Source organism: Myxine glutinosa, chromosome 1 (genome assembly GCF_964187855.1).
Source record: "Myxine glutinosa chromosome 1, kmMyxGlut1.1, whole genome shotgun sequence".
NCBI classification, from domain to species: Eukaryota; Metazoa; Chordata; class Myxini; order Myxiniformes; family Myxinidae; genus Myxine; species Myxine glutinosa.
The window spans coordinates 341131068-341152365 of record NC_136261.1 but is presented as its reverse complement, the minus strand read 5'-3'; the positions used below and the strand labels follow the sequence as shown (position 1 = coordinate 341152365).

General features: G+C 45.2%; 1 protein-coding gene and 1 long non-coding RNA gene across 2 annotated transcripts in view; both read left to right on the top strand.

The window, feature by feature from the left end:
* Positions 1–21298, top strand: part of LOC144889486 (uncharacterized) — a 497490-nt gene that overhangs the window by 450589 nt on the left and 25603 nt on the right. The window lies entirely within an intron of this gene.
* The window catches only part of LOC137412727 (uncharacterized), a 46831-nt gene that overhangs the window by 23317 nt on the left and 2216 nt on the right, over positions 1–21298 (top strand). The window contains exons 2-3 of the mRNA XM_068098022.2: positions 16044–16707; positions 18859–18938. Of these exons, the coding sequence (XP_067954123.2) occupies positions 16070–16707; positions 18859–18938 (718 nt within the window). The 5' untranslated portion in view covers positions 16044–16069. The remainder of the gene's footprint in view (positions 1–16043; positions 16708–18858; positions 18939–21298) is intronic.

The following is a 21298-nucleotide window of genomic DNA, read 5'->3' as shown; positions in this document are numbered from 1 at the left end:
ATTTTTCCAACTCAGCCTCTGCCGGCGCCCCCAAAATTTTATTTTCCAATTTGACGATCGTCCGCTCTTCTACATTCCGTGTCGCGACCCCCATGGCCCCGGTCAACTTGGTTGTGCTCCGCTTTAATTCACTCTCCGCGTGTTCCCCACACTGTGTCACCTCGTCGCGTACCACCGCGACCTTCCCGCTCAACCTGCGCCCAATGTCCTCCCCCATTTCTTTTATTTCTTTCTTCGATGCCACCCTCATTTTTTCCAATTCCCGGGTTGATTTGTCCCCAATTTTATTCAATTCCTGGGTGGATTTGTCCCCCATTTCTTTCAATTGATCTCCCGTTAATTTAATTAACCCAATTTGTTAACCCAATTTGTTTTCCAACCCCTCCTTAATTTCTTTCATGTTATCATTCACTCTATCGAAGCTCGCCGCAATTTGCGCCATAAAAAGCCCCAAGTCCCCTGGCCCCACGGGCTCGGGTCTCGCCGCCATGTGCGAGCCGCCGCTATTTTCTTTGCCAGCTACCGCACCCTCATCAATTTCCTCCTCTACCAACTGTTCCTGTGGGTCCTGGGTCATTAATTCTTCCTCTTCTACCCCCCACCGGCATTTGACTGTCTTGGCCAGCCATGGTACGGATATAAATTTGGTTTTAATACTAAATTTCGTACGCTCGTAATTTTGAGTGCATGAAGCGCACTCTAGGTCCAATGATCTCACACCCCCAGACACCAATTTACTGCAGGCAATTTGTCCAAATTTTTTTTTCCAGGATTCAAATCCCACTCCTGATACCAATTTGTTGCGGACCTCCCGAAGCCCGTTCCCGTTACAAAGGGGGTAAACCCCTTTTTTCCCTTGGTCTTCAGGTCCGCGAGGCCGAATCGCCACTTCCGGGCAAACGTGAAAAAGGGTATCGGGACAAATTCACTCGTACCTTTAACCCACGCTGCCACAAAAGCGGGGACCGAACCTCGCACAAGCCACGCTTAATCGAGTACGCCCGAGCGGTATGCGTATCACGTGACTCGTGCTGTTACTTATTATGGAACCCGATTCGAGCAGTTCTATTCGTACCATGTGAAGCCAATATATCTAAGGGACAGGAATGGTCAAATCAGAGGAAGAACACAATTTATTATTTATGTACAATGATCAGGATGAAGGCAAGGGGACACAGAGCAGATGCTTAACAATGTTAACTTATTAGCCCAGACAAAGGGCCCACTCACTCACTTGGGGAAAAGAAAAGAAGAAGTTCGCTCGCCAATCGCGCTTTGCCGTCGGTCGCTCCCGGGCAGCTCGCCGGGCGTGGCTCTCCGATGTTCACGGCACATATGCAGGCGAAGGCAGGCAGGAGGAAATCGTGCGTCTGTGGCCCAGCACGGGTCGTCCTCTTGAGCGCGCGATTAATACAGCGCAGAGCGCAGGGCACGGGGAAAGTTCGTGTACAATAGGCAATTCAATTCGCTCGTTCTGCAGCTCCACTCGTGTTCTCAAGCTCAACCCAACTCACTCTCACGGGGAACTGTAACTCGTCTCACAGGGAACTGTAACTCAGCACATGACTCTGACCGACCTCGTCTCACTTAACTGCCGTCTCATCTCAACTGAACTCAACTGCCGTGGGGGCGGGGGGGTTCGGAGCAGGGTTATATGGCCCTGCCCCAAAGTCTCACTCGAATGTTCCAAACCGAGCCTCTGGTCGTCGTGGTTAGCCACTCCCCTCGAGCCCTGATTGGCGGCTCGTTCCTTACCGGCCACTCCTCCTGCAGCGCCTCCCTTCGGCCTCGGTACACTTGTTCAGGCCTGCCACGTGGCATGCTATCGCCAAAAGAACCGCCCTACGCACGGCCTGCTCAACGCAAAACTAAACACAGGAAAGGACTACGCTTACATTCACTAATAAATAACTGAACTATCGCGAGGCTTCATGTTGTGGTGCGTCTATCTACGAGGGGGAATTAACCTTTATTCCAAAACCACAACTATATATATATATATATATATATATATATATATATATATATATATATATATATATATATATATATATATATATATTTGCAATAACTGAGAATAGGATGAGGCATAATTGAAGATCAAATATATAATTAGGAACTCCAAAAATAAAAGTAATAAATCGGAAAAAAGATTGGCTCAAATGAAATGTTAATGGCATCAGAAAGTAGAAATATTTTTGTAAAAAGAATCCTCTTCTTTAATGACCACAATTACTCTTTCATTATTGTGGGGTTGGCTGGGGAGCTTTCCCCAAGTCTTTCATGCAGCAGCTGGACAGGCCTGACATTCGAATAAGTTTAGGGCAGGATTTTGGAATAGGTTCCTAACTGAATTTGATTAATTTGCTTGCTAATTTAATTATAATTATTAATTATGCGATTAGAATAGCTTACTCATTCAATTTAATTATCAACTTAATTTGGCACCTACTCTTCCTGAAGGACACCACGACAACTTTAATGTCCACCAACATATGTCACAGACAGGACATCCATTTGACATCCATCCGAGGGACCACACACACGTTTGGGTAATGACTTTTAATGATATTGTTACAGATCACGGTTAGATGTTATAGACCGAGCGGTGGTGTAAGACCGCGACCAACAAAACTCACCCGATTCACCCAGAACTTTGGCCGTATCGCACCGTAGCTGCTCAATGAGGGAAAAGACAAAAACGACGCAATGCAAGAGGAAAAGGAATTAAAACGAGAAGACGTACAGACGAGTAATGGGGTTTATTATTTACACACACAAGCAAAAAGGAGCAATTAAGTTTATTTACAACACATAAGACGCAGGTGACACAGTGCAAATACTCGCTTATCTACAGGCTTAACTTATCCCAGGACAGAACAAACAAAAGACACTGACTCACGCGGGGAATTGCAGGAATCGCAGGATGTGGATGGCTGGAGGGAGAGGGAGGTCCAAAGGGGGGTCATGCAGCACGATCGGCGCGTTTAGCAGCCGCCGTTCCTTTTCGGCCCTGCTCCAAACCGCCGCCCAGGCCCCAAGCGGCTGCCGGGTGTCGCTGCTGCTGCCGCCTCCACTTGCCTTGCCAGGCCTTGTCCCACTCGTCTGGTCCAACCCTCAACTCTTTCTTGGTCCCTCACTCTTTACCACCACTCTCTTGACGACCAACTCAGACCAACTCAGACCTCTCTCACCAAGACCAACCCTTTGTGACCAACCGACTCAGACCCTCTACTGGCAACCGACTCACTCCAACTCCTTGTGACCAACTCTTTGTGCATCCCTGACCAACTCCTCGTAACCACTTCCGTTTTTGCGCCTTTTATAGCGCCTCCAGCGATTACGCCCCCGGCGTTTTGGACACGCCCATCGGGGTGCTCACCTCGGCCCTGGTTGGTCGCGCGACCCTCGGGCTCCGCCCTGGATGACGACGGGCGGGCACGCCCCTCCTCCCCTCTGACGAGGTGGAGACACGCCTTTCTTCCCTGACTCGAGCCTCGTGGTCAATGGCGGTTATTGGAGGGGAGGTAATATGGGCAATCGAGGCTCGGCAATGACGAGAGGGGATGTAATATGGAAATGGAGGTTTTGGGGATGGGAAGGAAAGGGAATCTATCTCTTTCACTGGTGCAATGGAGTACTTCAATTAATGGGAGACACAGCCTTACCCTAAAACACAGAATAAGAGATAACTATCAACAGGGGTATTCTATTACTTGGCTGACGTGTATGCTTGTGGACTATGGGACGCCCTTTTGGTCTTTACACAGCTCCGGAGGCAGGAGGCACAGAATAACCAATAATCACAATAGTACAGCACACAATCAAAAAAATATACAGTCCTCATATCCGCAACACTGCACCCTCCTCCTCTTAGGCACGTCCCGGGCCTACAACTTTTATTTAGTGTGACACGTAGGTGTAGTTCCCTCTACTTTTAACCTGACCCTGAGTGCGACAGTTTTAAAACATAAATAAATGTGTCCCGCTGCTCCATTGCACCCTGCCTAACAGACTTACGCACACAGTTAACCGAATTGCGGAATGGTCTTCAAACTAAACACTGACGGTGGGGAGCATTATTTACACTGACGCTATTTTTATTTACAAAACTAACCCAGGACCTGTAATTGTTCTTTCTGGGGGGGAGACAGTCTGCTCTGCATCAATGCACCATGAAAGCACCTATAATGCACCAACACACCCTCAAGCACCAATCAGTGCAGTCACCACTGTTCATCAATAAAATAAATCCAACAAACCCAAACCCTGCAGGTGATCTCTTGCTCTTCGGCTCCCTCTGCTGGTTATTATTTTTGGTCTTCCAGATGTTGTCATTCTTTTGCTTTGCTTACTGGCGGCCTATTTTCAATAAAGTGTGCCCAATGTGTCCTTTTTATTTGCTTTATTTATGGCCCACAGGGCCGACTATGTGTGCTTCACCTGTGGGGCATCGGTGCCCTGTGGCCAAGGTCCGCCAGCAAGATTTCGGGCCCTCATGGCCGGTTCCAGCAGAGGGGCCTTGCCCCAACCCATGGGGTCCATAAGTGGTGCTCGGCCACAGGCATGTGGTCCATAATGTGGTGCATCGATGCAGACAGCTGGTTCAGGGAATTTCGGGCGCACAATGGCCGACCCACGCATGCTCCCCTCGGCGCCCAACGGCGCACAGGTCATGTGGGAGACAAAAGGGGAAAGACAATAGAGCGAGGGGTAAGGTCACAAAGGTACACATCAATAAGGCAATGCAAGGCGAAATGCGTACGGAGGGCGAAGTGAGAAAGCTCGTCCCTACCGTACGTCACCCCCCTGTCACCTACCCTACCCTTACCCCATATGTACAAAAATTTACACATTTACAAATTCGTCACTACTGTCACGTCTTCCCCATATTTCCCCTATACCAAATTCGTCTCCACAATCCCTCTACTGCAAAATTTGCCATCACCAAATTCATCATCAGTCCTCATAAGGAGGCAGAGATGGAACATCAAAGCACAATGTCACACCCACGTCATGATGCGTCTCACCATCCAAACATTTGCACAGTAAAAATAACAAAACATGGCATGGTGCGGAGTACCTGTCACCTCAGGTGAGTGGATGCAGATGGTGCGAGGAGATCCTTCATCCTAACTATCCTCTAAATGATTTTAACACACTTTACACTACCTGGGGTCTCTCCCTGCCAATCCATTGGCCAACTACACTATGGGTTCTAAAAACCAATTCCCATTGACCAAACTGTGGTGCTTTTCAATTTGGGGTCTCACTCCCCCGATTCATCTCCCGGTGCCCTCGCACAATTTCTGGGCCGCGACGTGTAACTCTCCCAGCAGGTCTACCCACCTGCACACCTCCACCACTGTAGTTGCCACCCGAGCTTACCTAGCTCCTCACCCTAACCTAACTAACTGGGGACAGCCCCTCCCCTGGCTCTGTCACCCCATGGTGCCCTCTGGCACTGGGCTACCCGGGTCCGTCCTCCGGATCCTCGTGCCCCATCCACAACAACTACTACCGGCTCCCAGAGCCCACCTGCGGCCTCACCTGGCCGACATCCTCACAGTGGTGGAGTGCCCAAACCAACTACACACACTAACAGGCTACACGCCCAGCCATTTCCACAACACTAATGCACCCATCCAAAGACCATTCTTTCACCTCGCACCACAGATGCCAATATCCAACCACAATTTACCTATACCCTCTACCTAACACTTGCACTACCCGCCCCGGGTATCCGTGATGGGGGTCCACTCTTCCCCCATTCACACCTTCGCACCATCCACTCCACTCCACAATTTCCACCATACTCACTCCACGACCATCCATTCCAATACTCCATACCATTTATTCCATACACCTGTCTTTCATTCACCTGTCGTTGCACACCTGTGCAATCCTACCTGGTGCCACCTGCACCCTCCTCCTCTTCCTGGACCAGTTGGTCAACACAACACGCAATCACCACTACTCCCTCATACACTGCTCCGCACACCTGTTCAGTTGCACACCTGTGCAATCACACCTGTTCCATTCTCACCTGTTCAATCCTCACACACACGGCATCATCTCAGCTAACTACTCCCCTCTGAAACTTGCGCTTCCCAGTCGTCCCTTTAAACTATTGCGCTCCCACGTCATTATAATCCACACTAATCTACCTGCGTCCCCACTACAGGTATCAGTCACTATCTAACCTTACCGTCACCTAATGTCATCTTCGCTAGATCCCTATCATTATCCAAGCCCTCCCTGGCTCGGTTGTCATAGCCACCCCATAAACTATTGCGCATTTGCCCCCACCTGTGAGGGATGGTGGATTTGCCATCCCACCACATCGGGGGTCTCTCTATCAATTTTGCTCGTCCAAATTCCAACCAATTCAAAAATTTTCCATTTACTGCCAATTCTACCCACTATTATAAATTTCGTATCAAATCACTACCATCATCATCCGTCCACTTATTACATCCTCTCGGTGCGCCATGACATCATTAAACTCGGTTTCGCAAAGCCGAGCAATGAATTCGGGTGGTTTGGTCGCCTGCAGGTTGAATCCGTCCGGCTTTCGGTTCAAGGGAGGTGGTTTGGTTGGACCGAGATTCCACGCACCATCTCGGCGCGGCACCTTGCGGTCCCGGGCCCGATGGCTCAATCTCCCCCGGTCGGAACCCCGTCCCCACGAGGGGGCACCGTTCCGCTTCCTCCCACTCGCCCTCGAACCGGACCGGTCGCCTCGCCCGACAAGGCCCGGACTCGACCGTGCGGGGCGGGGCCAAGCCCGAATCGGCAACGACGCTTCGAAGAGAAGCGACGCAGCTTCGATCCGCGCCGGGCCCTGCATCCAACAAAGGGCTCCTCGCACCGAGTGCTCGCATCGGCTATCCGTCGCTCTAACCACTAACCTGGTTACCGTCGATGCTTTACTTGCATGCTTACAAGCATACGCTACCCCTTTCACCCTCACAAAACCCGGCGTTCCAACGCCGTCCGTACCTTCCACCAACGCTCTCTCTGTTACACACCACACCTCTCGCGCACACTTCGGTCCACACCTCTCCTCCGTTACGTCCTCCGTAACACTCACCATGGGCGTGCACTCCGTATTGCTCTCACTCCCTGTGTCACACCCCGTACACACCGACGTGCATTCTCGCTCGCACTCGGTTTCACTCCCACACTTTATAACACACCCACTCGCCGACGCACACTTTTTCCTCCCACGCGTGCCATTTCCACTCACACGGGACCCTTCACCAACGCCCGGATGCCATATCGATCCCAATCGCGCGACAATTCTTTTGTCGCTAAACATCTTCTTACAAAATCTCCCCGCACAATACACAACAGCACGACTCACCTGGGGGATCCTTTTCTCCACGCGAACCTGCAAACTTCCATTCGGGTTAAGCACAGCATCGTGATGTGAGCAGGGACTTTGTACATTTTCCATTTCTCCCTGCAATTCTCGGGCTACCTCCGTCATCTCTTCAATTTTAATTCCCGCTACTGCTTTTTCTTTATTAACCTCGGCGACCGCTGGCTTTAATAAAACACCCTCCTCTACCTCAGCGGTCGCCGGCTTTTCCAAACCCCGTGTCGCGATTTCTACCCCCGTCATTGTACCCGTGCTTTCCTCCGCTTCGCTCAACCGGCGCTTCTCGACCCGCGTTACTTCCTTGTGCACCCCTGGGACCCTTTCGCCCACCATGCGATCCATGGTCTCTCCACATTTTTGCATGCGGTCACCCATTCTGTTGGTTATTGCTTCAATTTGGTTTCCCCATCGCTCACTGTTAGCCCTCCTTTCGTCCCTCATTACTCCCAATTGCTCACTATTCTTAACCATTTCGTTCGTTATTGCTTCCATTTTATTACTCAATTTCTCCCCGTTTATTCTCAGCATCTCGGCGAATTGCGCCATGAAGTCCTGCATTTGGGCCATCCCTCCCACTTGTGCAGCGGGTGCGGCCGCCGGAGCTATGTGCGAGGCGCCATTTTGCGCGCCTGATACCCCCTCAACCACACCTTCTTTACTCTCCTCCACCATTTTCCCCACTTCTTCCCTGGGGTCTTGGGTTGATTCTACCCCGTCTATCTCTCCCACCGGCATCCCGTCGCCTTGAACAGCCATGGCGCGATTTCAAAATTCGGGTTTTGCTTTAAAAAAACAAATTTCGGCAGCTCGTAATTTTGACCAAAATTTTTTTTTTCTAGATGTTTTAAAAATTTGGTTCGGGCCCCGAATTCCACTCCCAGACACCAATTGTTACAGATCGCGGTTAGATGTTATAGACCGAGCGGTGGTGTAAGACCGCGACCAACAAAACTCACCCGATTCACCCAGAACTTTGGCCGTATCGCACCGTAGCTGCTCAATGAGGGAAAAGACAAAAACGACGCAATGCAAGAGGAAAAGGAATTAAAACGAGAAGACGTACAGACGAGTAATGGGGTTTATTATTTACACACACAAGCAAAAAGGAGCAATTAAGTTTATTTACAACACATAAGACGCAGGTGACACAGTGCAAATACTAGCTTATCTACAGGCTTAACTTATCCCAGGACAGAACAAACAAAAGACACTGACTCACGCGGGGAATTGCAGGAATCGCAGGATGTGGATGGCTGGAGGGAGAGGGAGGTCCAAAGGGGGGTCATGCAGCACGATCGGCGCGTTTAGCAGCCGCCGTTCCTTTTCGGCCCTGCTCCAAACCGCCGCCCAGGCCCCAAGCGGCTGCCGGGTGTCGCTGCTGCTGCCGCCTCCACTTGCCTTGCCAGGCCTTGTCCCACTCGTCTGGTCCAACCCTCAACTCTTTCTTGGTCCCTCACTCTTTACCACCACTCTCTTGACGACCAACTCAGACCAACTCAGACCTCTCTCACCAAGACCAACCCTTTGTGACCAACCGACTCAGACCCTCTACTGGCAACCGACTCACTCCAACTCCTTGTGACCAACTCTTTGTGCATCCCTGACCAACTCCTCGTGACCACTTCCGTTTTTGCGCCTTTTATAGCGCCTCCAGCGATTACGCCCCCGGCGTTTTGGACACGCCCATCGGGGTGCTCACCTCGGCCCTGGTTGGTCGCGCGACCCTCGGGCTCCGCCCTGGATGACGACGGGCGGGCACGCCCCTCCTCCCCTCTGACGAGGTGGAGACACGCCTTTCTTCCCTGACTCGAGCCTCGTGGTCAATGGCGGTTATTGGAGGGGAGGTAATATGGGCAATCGAGGCTCGGCAATGACGAGAGGGGATGTAATATGGAAATGGAGGTTTTGGGGATGGGAAGGAAAGGGAATCTATCTCTTTCACTGGTGCAATGGAGTACTTCAATTAATGGGAGACACAGCCTTACCCTAAAACACAGAATAAGAGATAACTATCAACAGGGGTATTCTATTACTTGGCTGACGTGTATGCTTGTGGACTATGGGACGCCCTTTTGGTCTTTACACAGCTCCGGAGGCAGGAGGCACAGAATAACCAATAATCACAATAGTACAGCACACAATCAAAAAAATATACAGTCCTCATATCCGCAACAATATTTTGTGAGAACATTGTTGACCATTAAATGAAATACATCTACTATAACAATGATGAATGACCCTGCCTGTGAAACACCGGGATGATAGTTTATAGCTGGACAGAGATTCGAACCCACGCCAGACAGCAATTGTCCTCTGTATCTTTAGGCAATCCTGATCTAGGCCATATTTGTAAAAACAATAAAAGTACCTACAATGTTTAACTTGTCTATCCACTTCAGAAAATAAATATCATATTGCATCAAATCTGGATATTGGAATCGATAGATTTGGAGTTTGTAAATACCTCTAAACGTACCCAGAAAATTTATCTTTTAGGACTCATCAATGTCAAGCTAACTTAGCCAAAGCTTAATTTAATTTTGGATAAACAAGAAATTTCAGCACATCGAAAGCTTCAAACTATTTTATATCTTTTCTTTGTATCTATGGCTGTAGGTATACATTGATCTAATGTCTAATAATGTCTGCCCCTGCATATTGTTTTTTGATTTTCATTATAATGATAGGGAATATATTGAAATCAGAAAATCTTTTTCAATACAGCATTAAGTTTTCTTTGAATTAAGTGTTTGATATGTTCTTTTAAATACATGTTCGCAAACAACAAATGTACATTTTAATGTCGTGTTAGAAATTCATTGAAATTTTAATGAAAAAATGAAATGAATGAATGAATGAATGAATGAATGAATGATCGTTTTAAGGCCATTTTCCCCACTAGAGTGGGGGTTAGCCTTGCGGGCCCCATGACAATCATGGTTCCCTTTTTGAGGCAATGTTTTTATGGCCGGATGCCCTTCCTGACGCCAACCCTCAGTCGCCTCTAACGATGCGCAGGGATACGGTGTACCTATTCTAAACCGGGGTACACACCGGGATGAAATTTTAATGAAAAAATGAAATGAATGAATGAATGAATGAATGAATGATCGTTTTAAGGCCATTTTCCCCACTAGAGTGGGGGTTAGCCTTGCGGGCCCCATGACGATCATGGTTCCCTTTTTGAGGCAATGTTTTTATGGCCGGATGCCCTTCCTGACGCCAACCCTCAGTCGCCTCTTACGATGCGCAGGGATACGGTGTACCTATTCTAAACCGGGGTACACACCGGGATGAAATTTTAATGAAAGATTTAGAAAATTCAGATGTGGAATCAAAAAATTTTTTCAATTAAATTTAATTATATATTGAAATGTGGATAGAAGATTACCCCCCAATAGAGAGGTAATCCCATTGTGTATTTGGTGTATGTGTAAATACTGCGAGGTCTGAAAATTTACTTTGTCAATGCATCTGCGAGGAACAGTTAATAAAGGATATATTTGAGGATGCCACGTGTTCCACAGATCCCATTCCCCCTCTTCCCCAAATTGTGGTCTTTTTTATTCATTCATGTAGCTATCCAGCATTGCTCTATGTTCAAACAGTAGTCCTGGGGGACGTGGAGGGGTACGAACAGCTGAGTAAGGTTGCTCGATTTGACAGGCTGTACTTCGGCCTGCCCCTTTAAGAGCCGGAGGTATAAGCGGAAAGCAACAGTAGCGTTCTGAGAATCAGTTGGAGAACCGGCGTCACGCAGAATTAGTTGGACAAGAAAAGTGCAGAGTCAATCCGCAGTCCAGGCCTGTGGTTGAGTGGAGTCTTGGTCAGACAGTACCAGACTTGTGGGGTGACACGGTGATAACTATTTAGGCTCGACCAGGCAACATGCAAATTTTTCCAGCTTGGGCATGCACGAGGCGATGCAATTTTTCTGCCAAGACTGTTTATTTTTTCATTAGTTTCTTTGTTTCTTTGTTTATTGTTTCTTTGTTTCTTTGATTCTTCGTTTTTTTTTGTTTGTTTATTTATTTATTCTCTCCTTGCCATTTTTCTTTCTTGCTTTGCTTTCCGTCATTGATTCCCTTTGTATCTGTATTGTCATGGTATCCTTTTGCAGATGATACGTCATTAGGTGTTCACGTTTATGTGCTTTCTGTGTTGAGGTTCAGATGATTTTGTACCTCTTTTCTGTGTGTTGAAATCAATTAGTACAATCTATCTTATTATAATGGTAATGGAGCCAACGTATATGGTTATGAATGTATGTTTTATGACCAAAACGTCTTCTTCTTCTTCAAATTATCTTTAACAAATTCCATCATGTTGTTTTTATACAACACAATTACAATTACTCTTCCGTCTGGCCACTCTGCCGTAAAGCCCAGATCGGTGGAGTGTTGCAGTGATGGTTGTCCTTCTGGAAGTTTCTCCCATCTCCACACAGGATCTATGGAGCTCAGCCAGAGTGACCATCGGGTTCTTGGTCACCTCTCTTACCAAGGCCCTTCTCCCCCGATTGCTCAGTTTGGCCGGGCGGCCAGCTCAAGGAAGAGTCCTGGTTGTTCCAAACTTCTTCCATTTAAGAATTATGGAGGCCACTGTGCTCTTGGGAACCTTCAATGCAGCAGAGATTTTTTTGTAGGCTTCCCCAGATCTGTGCCTCGACACAATCCTGTGTCTGAGCTCTGCAGGCAGTTCCTTCGACCTCATGGCTTGGTTTTTGCTCTGATATGCATTGTCAGCTTTGAGACCTTATATAGACAGGTGTGTGCCTTTCCAAATCATGTCCAATCAATTGAATTTACCACAGGTGGACTCCAATCAAGGTGCAGAAACATCTCAAAGATGATCAAGAGAAATGGGAGGCACCTGAGCTAAATTTCAAGTGTCATGGCAAAGGGTATGAATACTTATGTCAATGTGATATTTCAGTTTTTTATTTTTAATAAATTTGCAAAACTTTCTAAAATCCTGTTTTCTCTTTGTCATTATGGGGTAATGAGTGTAGATTGATGAGGGAAAAAATGAATTTAAACGATTTCAGCATAAGGCTTCAACATAACAAAATGTGAAAAAAGTGAAGGGGTCTGAATACTTTCTGAATGCACTGTACTGTATGAAGCTAACCTACGGACCACATTCGTAATGGACCTGTATTTATCAGCGCTAATTCTTTGTTATTTTGATTGCATTAATAGACCAAGGTAAGCTGTGTATTGGGGATACATCTGCTCTGTAATGCTGGCTGTTCGAATTTCCAATCCAGTTTTTGATAAATTTGTGTTGACCTTCCCTTCCAGCTCTAACTGATAATTTAAAATAAATATAAATTTGTGCTCAGTTCATTTTATATATACATGTTGGGTTCTGACTTGTGATTTACAGTATATATTCAATCAGAGCACAAAATATATTTGGCCGACCCCTACTCTCCACACCCCACCCTCCCCACCCCTGCCCCCCCCTCCTGGTTAGAATAATTGGAATTACTTATATATGCAGTGCCTTCAGAAAGTATTCACACCCCTTGACTTTTTTCACATTTTGTTGTGTTACAGCATGAATTTAAAATGGATGAAATTGAGATTTTTTTTGTCACTGATCTACACGTAATACCCAATAATGTCAAAGTGGATTTGTTTGTTAGAATTTTTTTACAAAACAATTTAAAATGAAATACCTGTACAGAAATATCTAATTTACATGGGTATTTAACTCCCTGAGTCAATACTTCATCGAAGCTCCTTTGGCAACAATTATAGCTTTGAGTCATCTTGAGTATGTCTGTATCAGCTTTGCACATCAGGATTTGGGGAGTTTCTCCCATTCGTCCTTGTAGATTTGATCAAGCTCTGTAAAGATGGATGGGGAGTGTTGGTGAACAGCAATCTTCAAGTCTTTCCAAAGATTCTCAATAGGATTCAAGTCAGGGCTTTGGCTGGGCCACTCAAGGATGTTCACGTTCTTGTTCTGAAGCCATTCCAGTGTTCCTGTGGCTGTATGCTTGGGGTCATTTTCCTGTGTTATTTGATTATTAACGTGAGAGTGTTATTTGATTCATAACGTGCTTTGTAACCTTGGTTCCAAGAGGAATAATTAATTATTTTTGAATCACGCCGATGAATAGCGAGTGGGCTGATGTTTCTGCTACCACTTCTGGTGGAGGTGTGATAAGCAAAGTGCACCCGATTCAGTCCATTACAAGGAAACATGGCGGAGATGCGAGTTGGGACAAACTACCCAAATGGAAGCGTATGTGAGCGCAATGTCCATTGTGGTTGGTTCATCAGTAATAGTTGCAGGCTCTAAAATGTATGGAACAGCTGTGTTCTTCCTTAAATCAGAGGCTCTAGTGAATAAAGTGATAGAGAAAGGGATTGTTGTGGGAGGGTTGTTTCTCCAAGTAGAACCACTTTCAAGCATTGGAACACGAATCATACTCTCTAACATGACTCCTTTTACTGCTGATCATGTGGCTGTGCAATTGTTGGAGCGATTGGGGGTTCTAAGATCACACATTAGGCCTGTGCCTCTAGGATGTCGTGAGCCTGCACTACGTCATATCTTGTCTTTTAAAAGACAAGTTTCCATTGAACGATACAATAATATGGAATTGGAGGGATCCTTTGTCATTCCGTTTGAAGGCAAGAATTATAAGGTCTTTTATATGACTAATGAATGTTGTTGTCATGTTTGTAAGGCAAAGGATCACATGAGAGCAAACTGTCCCACTATCTTAAGGGAAGTGTCTGCTCCTCAGGGCCTTGAACAGCCAAAGGAAGATGGGAGTGTCATTTCAGGTATCGGTAAAGAAGTACCTGCTCCTTGATGTCCAGAAAAGTCGAAGGAAGAGGAAAGTAGTACTTCAGACGTTCATGTACCATGTTCTGGCCCTGGCTTACCTTCAGCCACAGACCAATGGCAGACTGTAAAGTTAGGGAAAGGGTAAATAGCACGGAAGCGAAAATCAGAACCAGAAGAGGAGGGGAACGGTGACCATGTTGATAGTTGCGAAGATACAACTGATAAGGACATGGCAAAACGATCAGCAAAGGTCGTTTTTGGGAGTCTATTTGTCAATCTCTCGTAATTGCTCATCAATTCATAATTGGAGCTCTCTAGAAGAAATATTACAGGAGAAGCTGAGAGACTGCAGTGGACGAGAAAGGATCCTATATTTGCATGGGAGAACTCTTCTTCTGAAACAATTTGTCCTTGTGAAGCTGTTGTTCAAGGTTTCTTGCATCAGCGTTCCAGATGAGTTTCTGGCTAAGATGTAAAGGAAGTTGGTGGACTGCTTTTGGAATGGGAAGCATTGGGTATCTCTTGGAGTCCTGAACATGCATCTTGCTGAAGGCGGACAGGGCTTTCGCTGCCTTCAAAGCCACTTTTACACCTTCAGGGTACATCTGCAATTGGAGATCTCTTAAAGGATCAGAAGAATGGCATTCTCTCATCTGAGGAACTCGCAGCAAAGATAGACCTGCAGAAAATAAGATTTCCTTTTAGGATACTCCATGAGGTTAAAAACTCATTGCTTCCTGATTGTCTGGCTTAACTAGAAAACCCTTGCGAAGGTGAGGAAGCTATGTAGGTTTCTCCCCCCCCCTACTTCAGTGGCTTTTATAATGCAACCACATGGATGCGATTTCTCACAAGTGCCACCTCTGCATAATATAAGCAAGGTCCCTGGCAGAGCTGGGGTGTCCTTCTGTGACTCATCAAGGAAGGAAATATATGCACGAGTAATCCACTCACTTTACTTTGTTGCGTTGGCAATTTCGCATGGACACTCCATGGCACGAGGTTCTTCTGCCTCCTTTGCCTGTCCATCCAAGTTGGGAATCTTTTTTTAAATCTCTACCCAACACCAAGGGTGGTGGGGGACCTAAGTTGGAGGCTGCTTCATGGGGAACTAACTTCTGGAGTTCTGCTGCAACACTTCACAAACGTTCCCCGTGGATGTTGCTTCTGTGGGCAAGCAGAAACCATCTTTCGCATATACGAGAAACCTGCAATGGCCGCATCTTCAACCAGTTTTATTTGCTAATGAAAAACCTGCTGTTATGCTTTTGGCTTCATTTTCCCCCGACACTTTTTATTTTTGGTCACCCGGTAAAAAAAGAGTTGATCACGGGATCTCCTGGTTAACTTCATTTTGGCATCTTCAAAGCTTGCAATATATAAAACTAGAAAGGGGAAGGGTGAAGGCAATGTCATGCAGTGTAGTTTTGCATGCCTGGGAATGTTCACAAATCACTTTGGAGTTTAAGTTGGCACGATAATCCCGAACTATTGGTACTTTTAACGAAGTCTGGACAGTGAATAATGCACGTTGTCGTGTTTCCCGACAAAGTACTTTGCTATTATTTGTTTAAATGTGTCATTTTGTTTTTTTGGTATTCTTTTACCTCTCCTGTTTTGGTAGTGCTTTCTCTTTAAAATGCTCTACCCTGTCTACTGCAGTTCAAACCATGGACTTGCAGGGATGAGGTAGTCGGGCGACATGAGCCAGGAAGCTAGTGTTTGCCTTGGCTTTCTTGATACCTGAACGCAAATCTCTAAAGCCTTTCCAACAAAAACACTACTACTACTACCACTACTCTTTGGAATATTGTTATGATTCTAAGTTTTTACCTCCCCCTTGTATCCTCAGGTATTCATCTTCACCTATCTTCTCACATGACATACGACTCCATGGGAAAGGTCTCTCCATCAGAGAAAAAAAGACCACAAGATAAACTGTCTATGTCCCACCCAGAGTGTCCTCATCTTTCTCTTCACGGTACCTCAAGCTTGCTCCATCCTGAGGACACAACTTCGCTTGCATCCCCTTTACATCATGATGATGCAAATGGATCAGCTGAAGCAAAGGCGATTGGCTTCACCAAAGAAAAAATGCCCCATGAAAAGCATGATTGCCGTGAGACCAGCATGCAGACTGATACCAACCCTGTGCCCACAATTGACTTATCAACGTTTCATCGTTACAACAGCTACCTCCTCCGCTCGCTTCATCCATCTAGGAATTGCTCAGCACCGCGACCTGTAACACCAAACACTATTTCTAATGACCTTACATCACAACGAAGGAAAATGTTTGAGGTCACGCTCAAGGCACAACAAGGTTTGGTCTCGAGAGGGCAGGTAGCAGATGTTCCCGCAATAGATTCGATGATGAAAAGCAGATCCGATATGGTCACCTTGGCACTCCCACAGTTGCTTGCCTTGAGAATGACCAGGCTTGGAAATTTGAACAGCAATTCTCCAAAGAAGCTGAACTTCCGAGCTCACCAATTCCATCCAGTGGCTTTCATTGGGTAAGCAGACAATGATATGGTGTGGCTAAGGAGGTTGGCTCCAAAAATGGTGGTAGACATCGAATATAAGCTTTTTTAAAGATTCAGTGTCATTTAAAATTATGATTTAAAAAATTAATTATACATGGTAAATTGATTTATTCGTAAATATCTTTAAAAGGACCTCCCCATTTTACATCAATGACAATATTAGGTGTATTACGTAATAGTAATTCATTAATATTTTTCAAACATATTGTGGTTGAGTTAAAATATAAGAGGTGAGAACCAAGTCCATGGCCTCATATAAAAAAGGAAATGATGAAATTTTTTTGTTGTTCTACTTTTTGTATGACGATTTTGATTGAATATTTCCATCATCTCATAGTACAGCGATTTCATACCTCCAGTGCATTCAGAAAGTATTCAGACCCCTTTACTTTTTCACATTTTGTTATGTTGCAGTCTCATGCTGAAATCGTTTAAATTCAAAATTTCCATCATCAATCTTCACTCAATACCCCATAATGACAAAGAGAAAACAGGCTTTTAAAAAGTTTTGCAAATTTATTTAAAATGAAAAACTGAAATATCACATTGACATAAGTATTCATACCCTTTGCTATGACACTTGAAATTTAGCTCAGGTGCCTCCCATTTCTCTTGATCATCTTTGAGATGTTTCTACACCTTCATTGGAGTACACCTGTGATAAATTCAATTGATTGGACATGATTTGGAAAGGCACACACCTGTCTATATAAGGTCTCAAAGCTGACAATGCATTTCAGAGCAAAAACCAAGCCATGAGGTCGGAGGAACTGCCTGCAGAGCTCAGAGACAGGATTGTGTCGACGCACAGATCTGGGGAAGCCGACAAAAAAAAATTCTGCTGCATTGAAGGTTCCCAAGAGCACAGTGGCCTCCATAATTCTTCAATGTAAGAAGTTTGGAACAACCAGGACTCTTCCTAGAGCTGGCCACCTGGCTAAACTGAGCAATCGGAGGAGAAGGTCCTTGGTACGATAGGTGACCAAGAACCCGATGGTCACTCTGGCTGAGCTCCAGAGATCCTGTGTGGTGATGGGAGAAACTTCGAGAAGGACAAACATCACTGCAACACTCCACCGATCTGGGCTTTATGGCAGAGTGGCCAGAAAGAAGCCTCTCCTCAGTGAAAGACACATGAAAGCCCGCTTGTAGTTTGCAAAAAAGCACCTAAAGGACTCTCACACTGTGAGAAACAAGATTCTGTGGTCTGATGAAACCAAGATTGAACTGTTTGGCTTCCGTCTGGCCACTCTGTCATAAAGCCCAGATCTGTGGAGTGTTGCAGTGATGGTTGTCCTTCTGGAAGTTTCTCCCATCTCCACACAGGATCTCTGGAGCTCAGCCAGAGTGACCATCGGGTTCTTGGTCACCTCTGTTACCAAGGTCCTTCTCCCCCGATTGCTCAGTTTGGCCGGGCGGCCAGCTCTAGGAAGAGTCCTGGTTGTTCCAAACTTCTTCTATTTAAGAATTATGGAGGCCACTGTGCTCTTGGGAACCTTCAATGCAGCAGAGATTTTTTTGTAGGCTTCCCCAGATCTGTGCCTCGACACAATCCTGTCTCTGAGCTCTGCAGGCAGTTCCTTCGACCTCATGGCTTGGTTTTTGCTCTGATATGCATTGTCAGCTGTGAGACCTTATATAGACAGGTGTGTGCCTTTCCAAATCGTGTCCAATCAATTGAATTTACCACAGGTGTACTCCAATGAAGGTGTAGAAACATCTCAAAGATGATCAAGAGAAATGGGAGGCACCTGAGATAAATTTCAAGTGTCATAGCAAAGGGTATGAATACTTATGTCAATGTGATATTTCAGTTTTTCCTTTTTAATAAATTTGCAAAACTTTCTAAAATCCTGTTTTCTCTTTGTCATTATGGGGTATTGAGTGTAGATTGATGAGGGGAAAAATGAATTTAAACGATTTCAGCATAAGGCTGCAACATAACAAAATGTGAAAAAAGTGAAGGGGTCTGAATACTTTCTGAATGCACTGTATAAGACGTATTCTTCAACTTCTCTGAAAGGTCAGGTAATGCAAGATGAACCTTCTTCGGGAACTTTAATGAAGGTCTATTTGTTGTGCAGATATAACAAATATATGAACTTCTATTTTTATTAACAGGAGCTGCATACTTACTCCACCCAGCTTTACTGCCTGTGTTAAAAGGAGACATCTTCCTTATGAAAACAACATCTGCAACGGTACCATCAACACTTACAATCTCCTGTTTGCACCCTCCAACCTTCTCTTTGTTTTATGCTCAATCTGATACCTCTTTCGAATGCCTTTGCAATCCATTTCTAGAGAAACTTACACTGCCACAATTAGATTCTCCTCTCTCTGTTTGTCTCCATATTTTTATGTGTACATACTATATAGACAGGGACACATATAGACAAAAGGGGGCTGTTTGGCCTATTATGCCTGTGCCATATCCACATCCAATTGTTTAATCTATTTTTTAATATTATCCTTTATAATCTTAAATCTCAAAGGAATCATGAACTTAATGAAATTACATTCCATAACTTGTCAGCCGGCTGAAGCCTTATATTTTGAGTCTGGTTTGTCTGTTCCTCTGTCTGTCTGTCCGTCCAGAAACACTACTCAAGAATGACTAGATGCATTATTTTAACTATTTGGTACATGCATGCAATAATATCTGGGCATGAGGCACGTCAATTGTTTTTGTGATAGGAACCAATATGGAATTTTGGCAATTAAAAGAAACATTATGTGAAAGAATAGTAGAGGATTGTATATGCTTTTGGGAACCATTATTTATCTTCTTCTTCTATCCTCTTATTCTGTCTAAATCTATCTATATCTATCTATATATATAAAAGAAAGTTTTTGTTTGTTTGTTTGTCTGCGCAAGCTAATCTCTTGAACGGTGAAAGATAGGAAGAAACCTGCAATACAAAAAATGCCGGGACGGGCCTCGGAAGGTTTTAGGCTAGGTGACAAGGCCGGTCGAGGCCCACCCACCTCAGCCGAGCTGGGCCCATTTCGCAATTAAATGGTGAGCTGAATTATAATAGTCAATCTTCTATGGCCACGAGTAAAAGCTGAATTATAGTAGTAAGTGCATTCAAAAAGAACCAAAAATGTCGGGACGGGCCCCCGGAAAGTTATAGGCTAGGTGGTGAGGCCGGTCGAGGCCCACTTCGGCCGGGCTGGGCCCATTTCGCAATTAAAAGCTGAGCTGAATGAAAGTAGTCAATCTTCTATGGCTGCGAGTAAAAGCTGAATTATAGTAGTAAATTCATTCAAAAACAACCCGGGCAACGCCGGGTGCTTTTGGCTAGTCTTTATATATATATATATATATAAAAGAAAGTTTCTGTTTGTTTGTTTGTCTGCACGCGCTAATCTCCTGAACGGTGAAAGATAGGAGGAAACCTCTTAAACAAAAAATGTCGGGATGGGTCCTGGGAAGGTTTTAGGCTAGGTTGTGAGGCCGGTCGAGGCCTCCTCGGCCGGGCTGGGCCCATTTCGCAATTAAAAGCTGAGCTGAATTATAGCAGTCAATATTCTACGGCCGCGAGTAAAAGCTGAATTATGGTAGTAAATTCATTCAAAAAGAACTAAAAATGTCGGGACGAGCCCCGGGAAGGTTAGAGGATAGGTGGCGAGGCCAGTCGAGGCCGCTTCGGCCGGGCTGGGCCCACTTCGCAATTAAAAGCTGAGCTGAATTATAGCAGTCAATATTCTACGGCCACGAGTAAAAGCTGAATTATGGTAGTAAATTCATTCAAAAAGAACTAAAAATGTCGGGACAGGCCCCGGAAAGGTTATAGGCTAGGTGGCGAGGCCGGTTGAGGCCGCCTTGGCCGGGCTGGGCCCATTTCGTAATTAAAAGCTGAGCTGAATTATGGAAGTCAATCTTCTATGGCTGTGAGTAAAAGCTGAATTGTAGTAGTAAATTCATTCAAAAATAACCCGGGCAATGCCGGGTGCTTTCAGCTAGTTATATATGTAAAAGAAAGTTTTTGTTTGTTTGTTTGTTTGTTTGTTGTTTGTTTGTCTGTACGTGCTAATCTCCTGAACGGTGAAAGATTGGAGGAAACCTCTGAAACAAAAAATGTCAGAATAGTAGCTAGTCTACTATGTAAGAGAGCAGTAGGTCTGTGTCGCCATTCTTCTCAGAGATGGCTGAACGGAGCTTCGTCAAACTTCCAGAGGTTCATCAGTGAGTACCTGGGAGTGTTTTAGGAAAAAAAAGAAGAAAAAAAAATCGTTTTTTTGATTAAAAAAAAGTCGCTCTATAGTGCCTAAGCCTTTTTGATTAATGACAGTTATATACAAGTACACATTCGCATAAATAAATTCAAAACAATCACCAAACATTTGAACACAAATAATAAAATAATTCCTTCCAGAAGCGGTCAAAGTTGGTGGTAGGGCTTCTTCTTCTTCCTGGACATCATCATACTTAACTCAGAAACGTGATGAAAGGCACATTCACCAGCAGATATTCAACAAAAAGGTGAAATGATGATTTGACATTTGTGATGGATTCTGATTTGGATGTAATTGCTTTTCCATTATATTTGCCCTC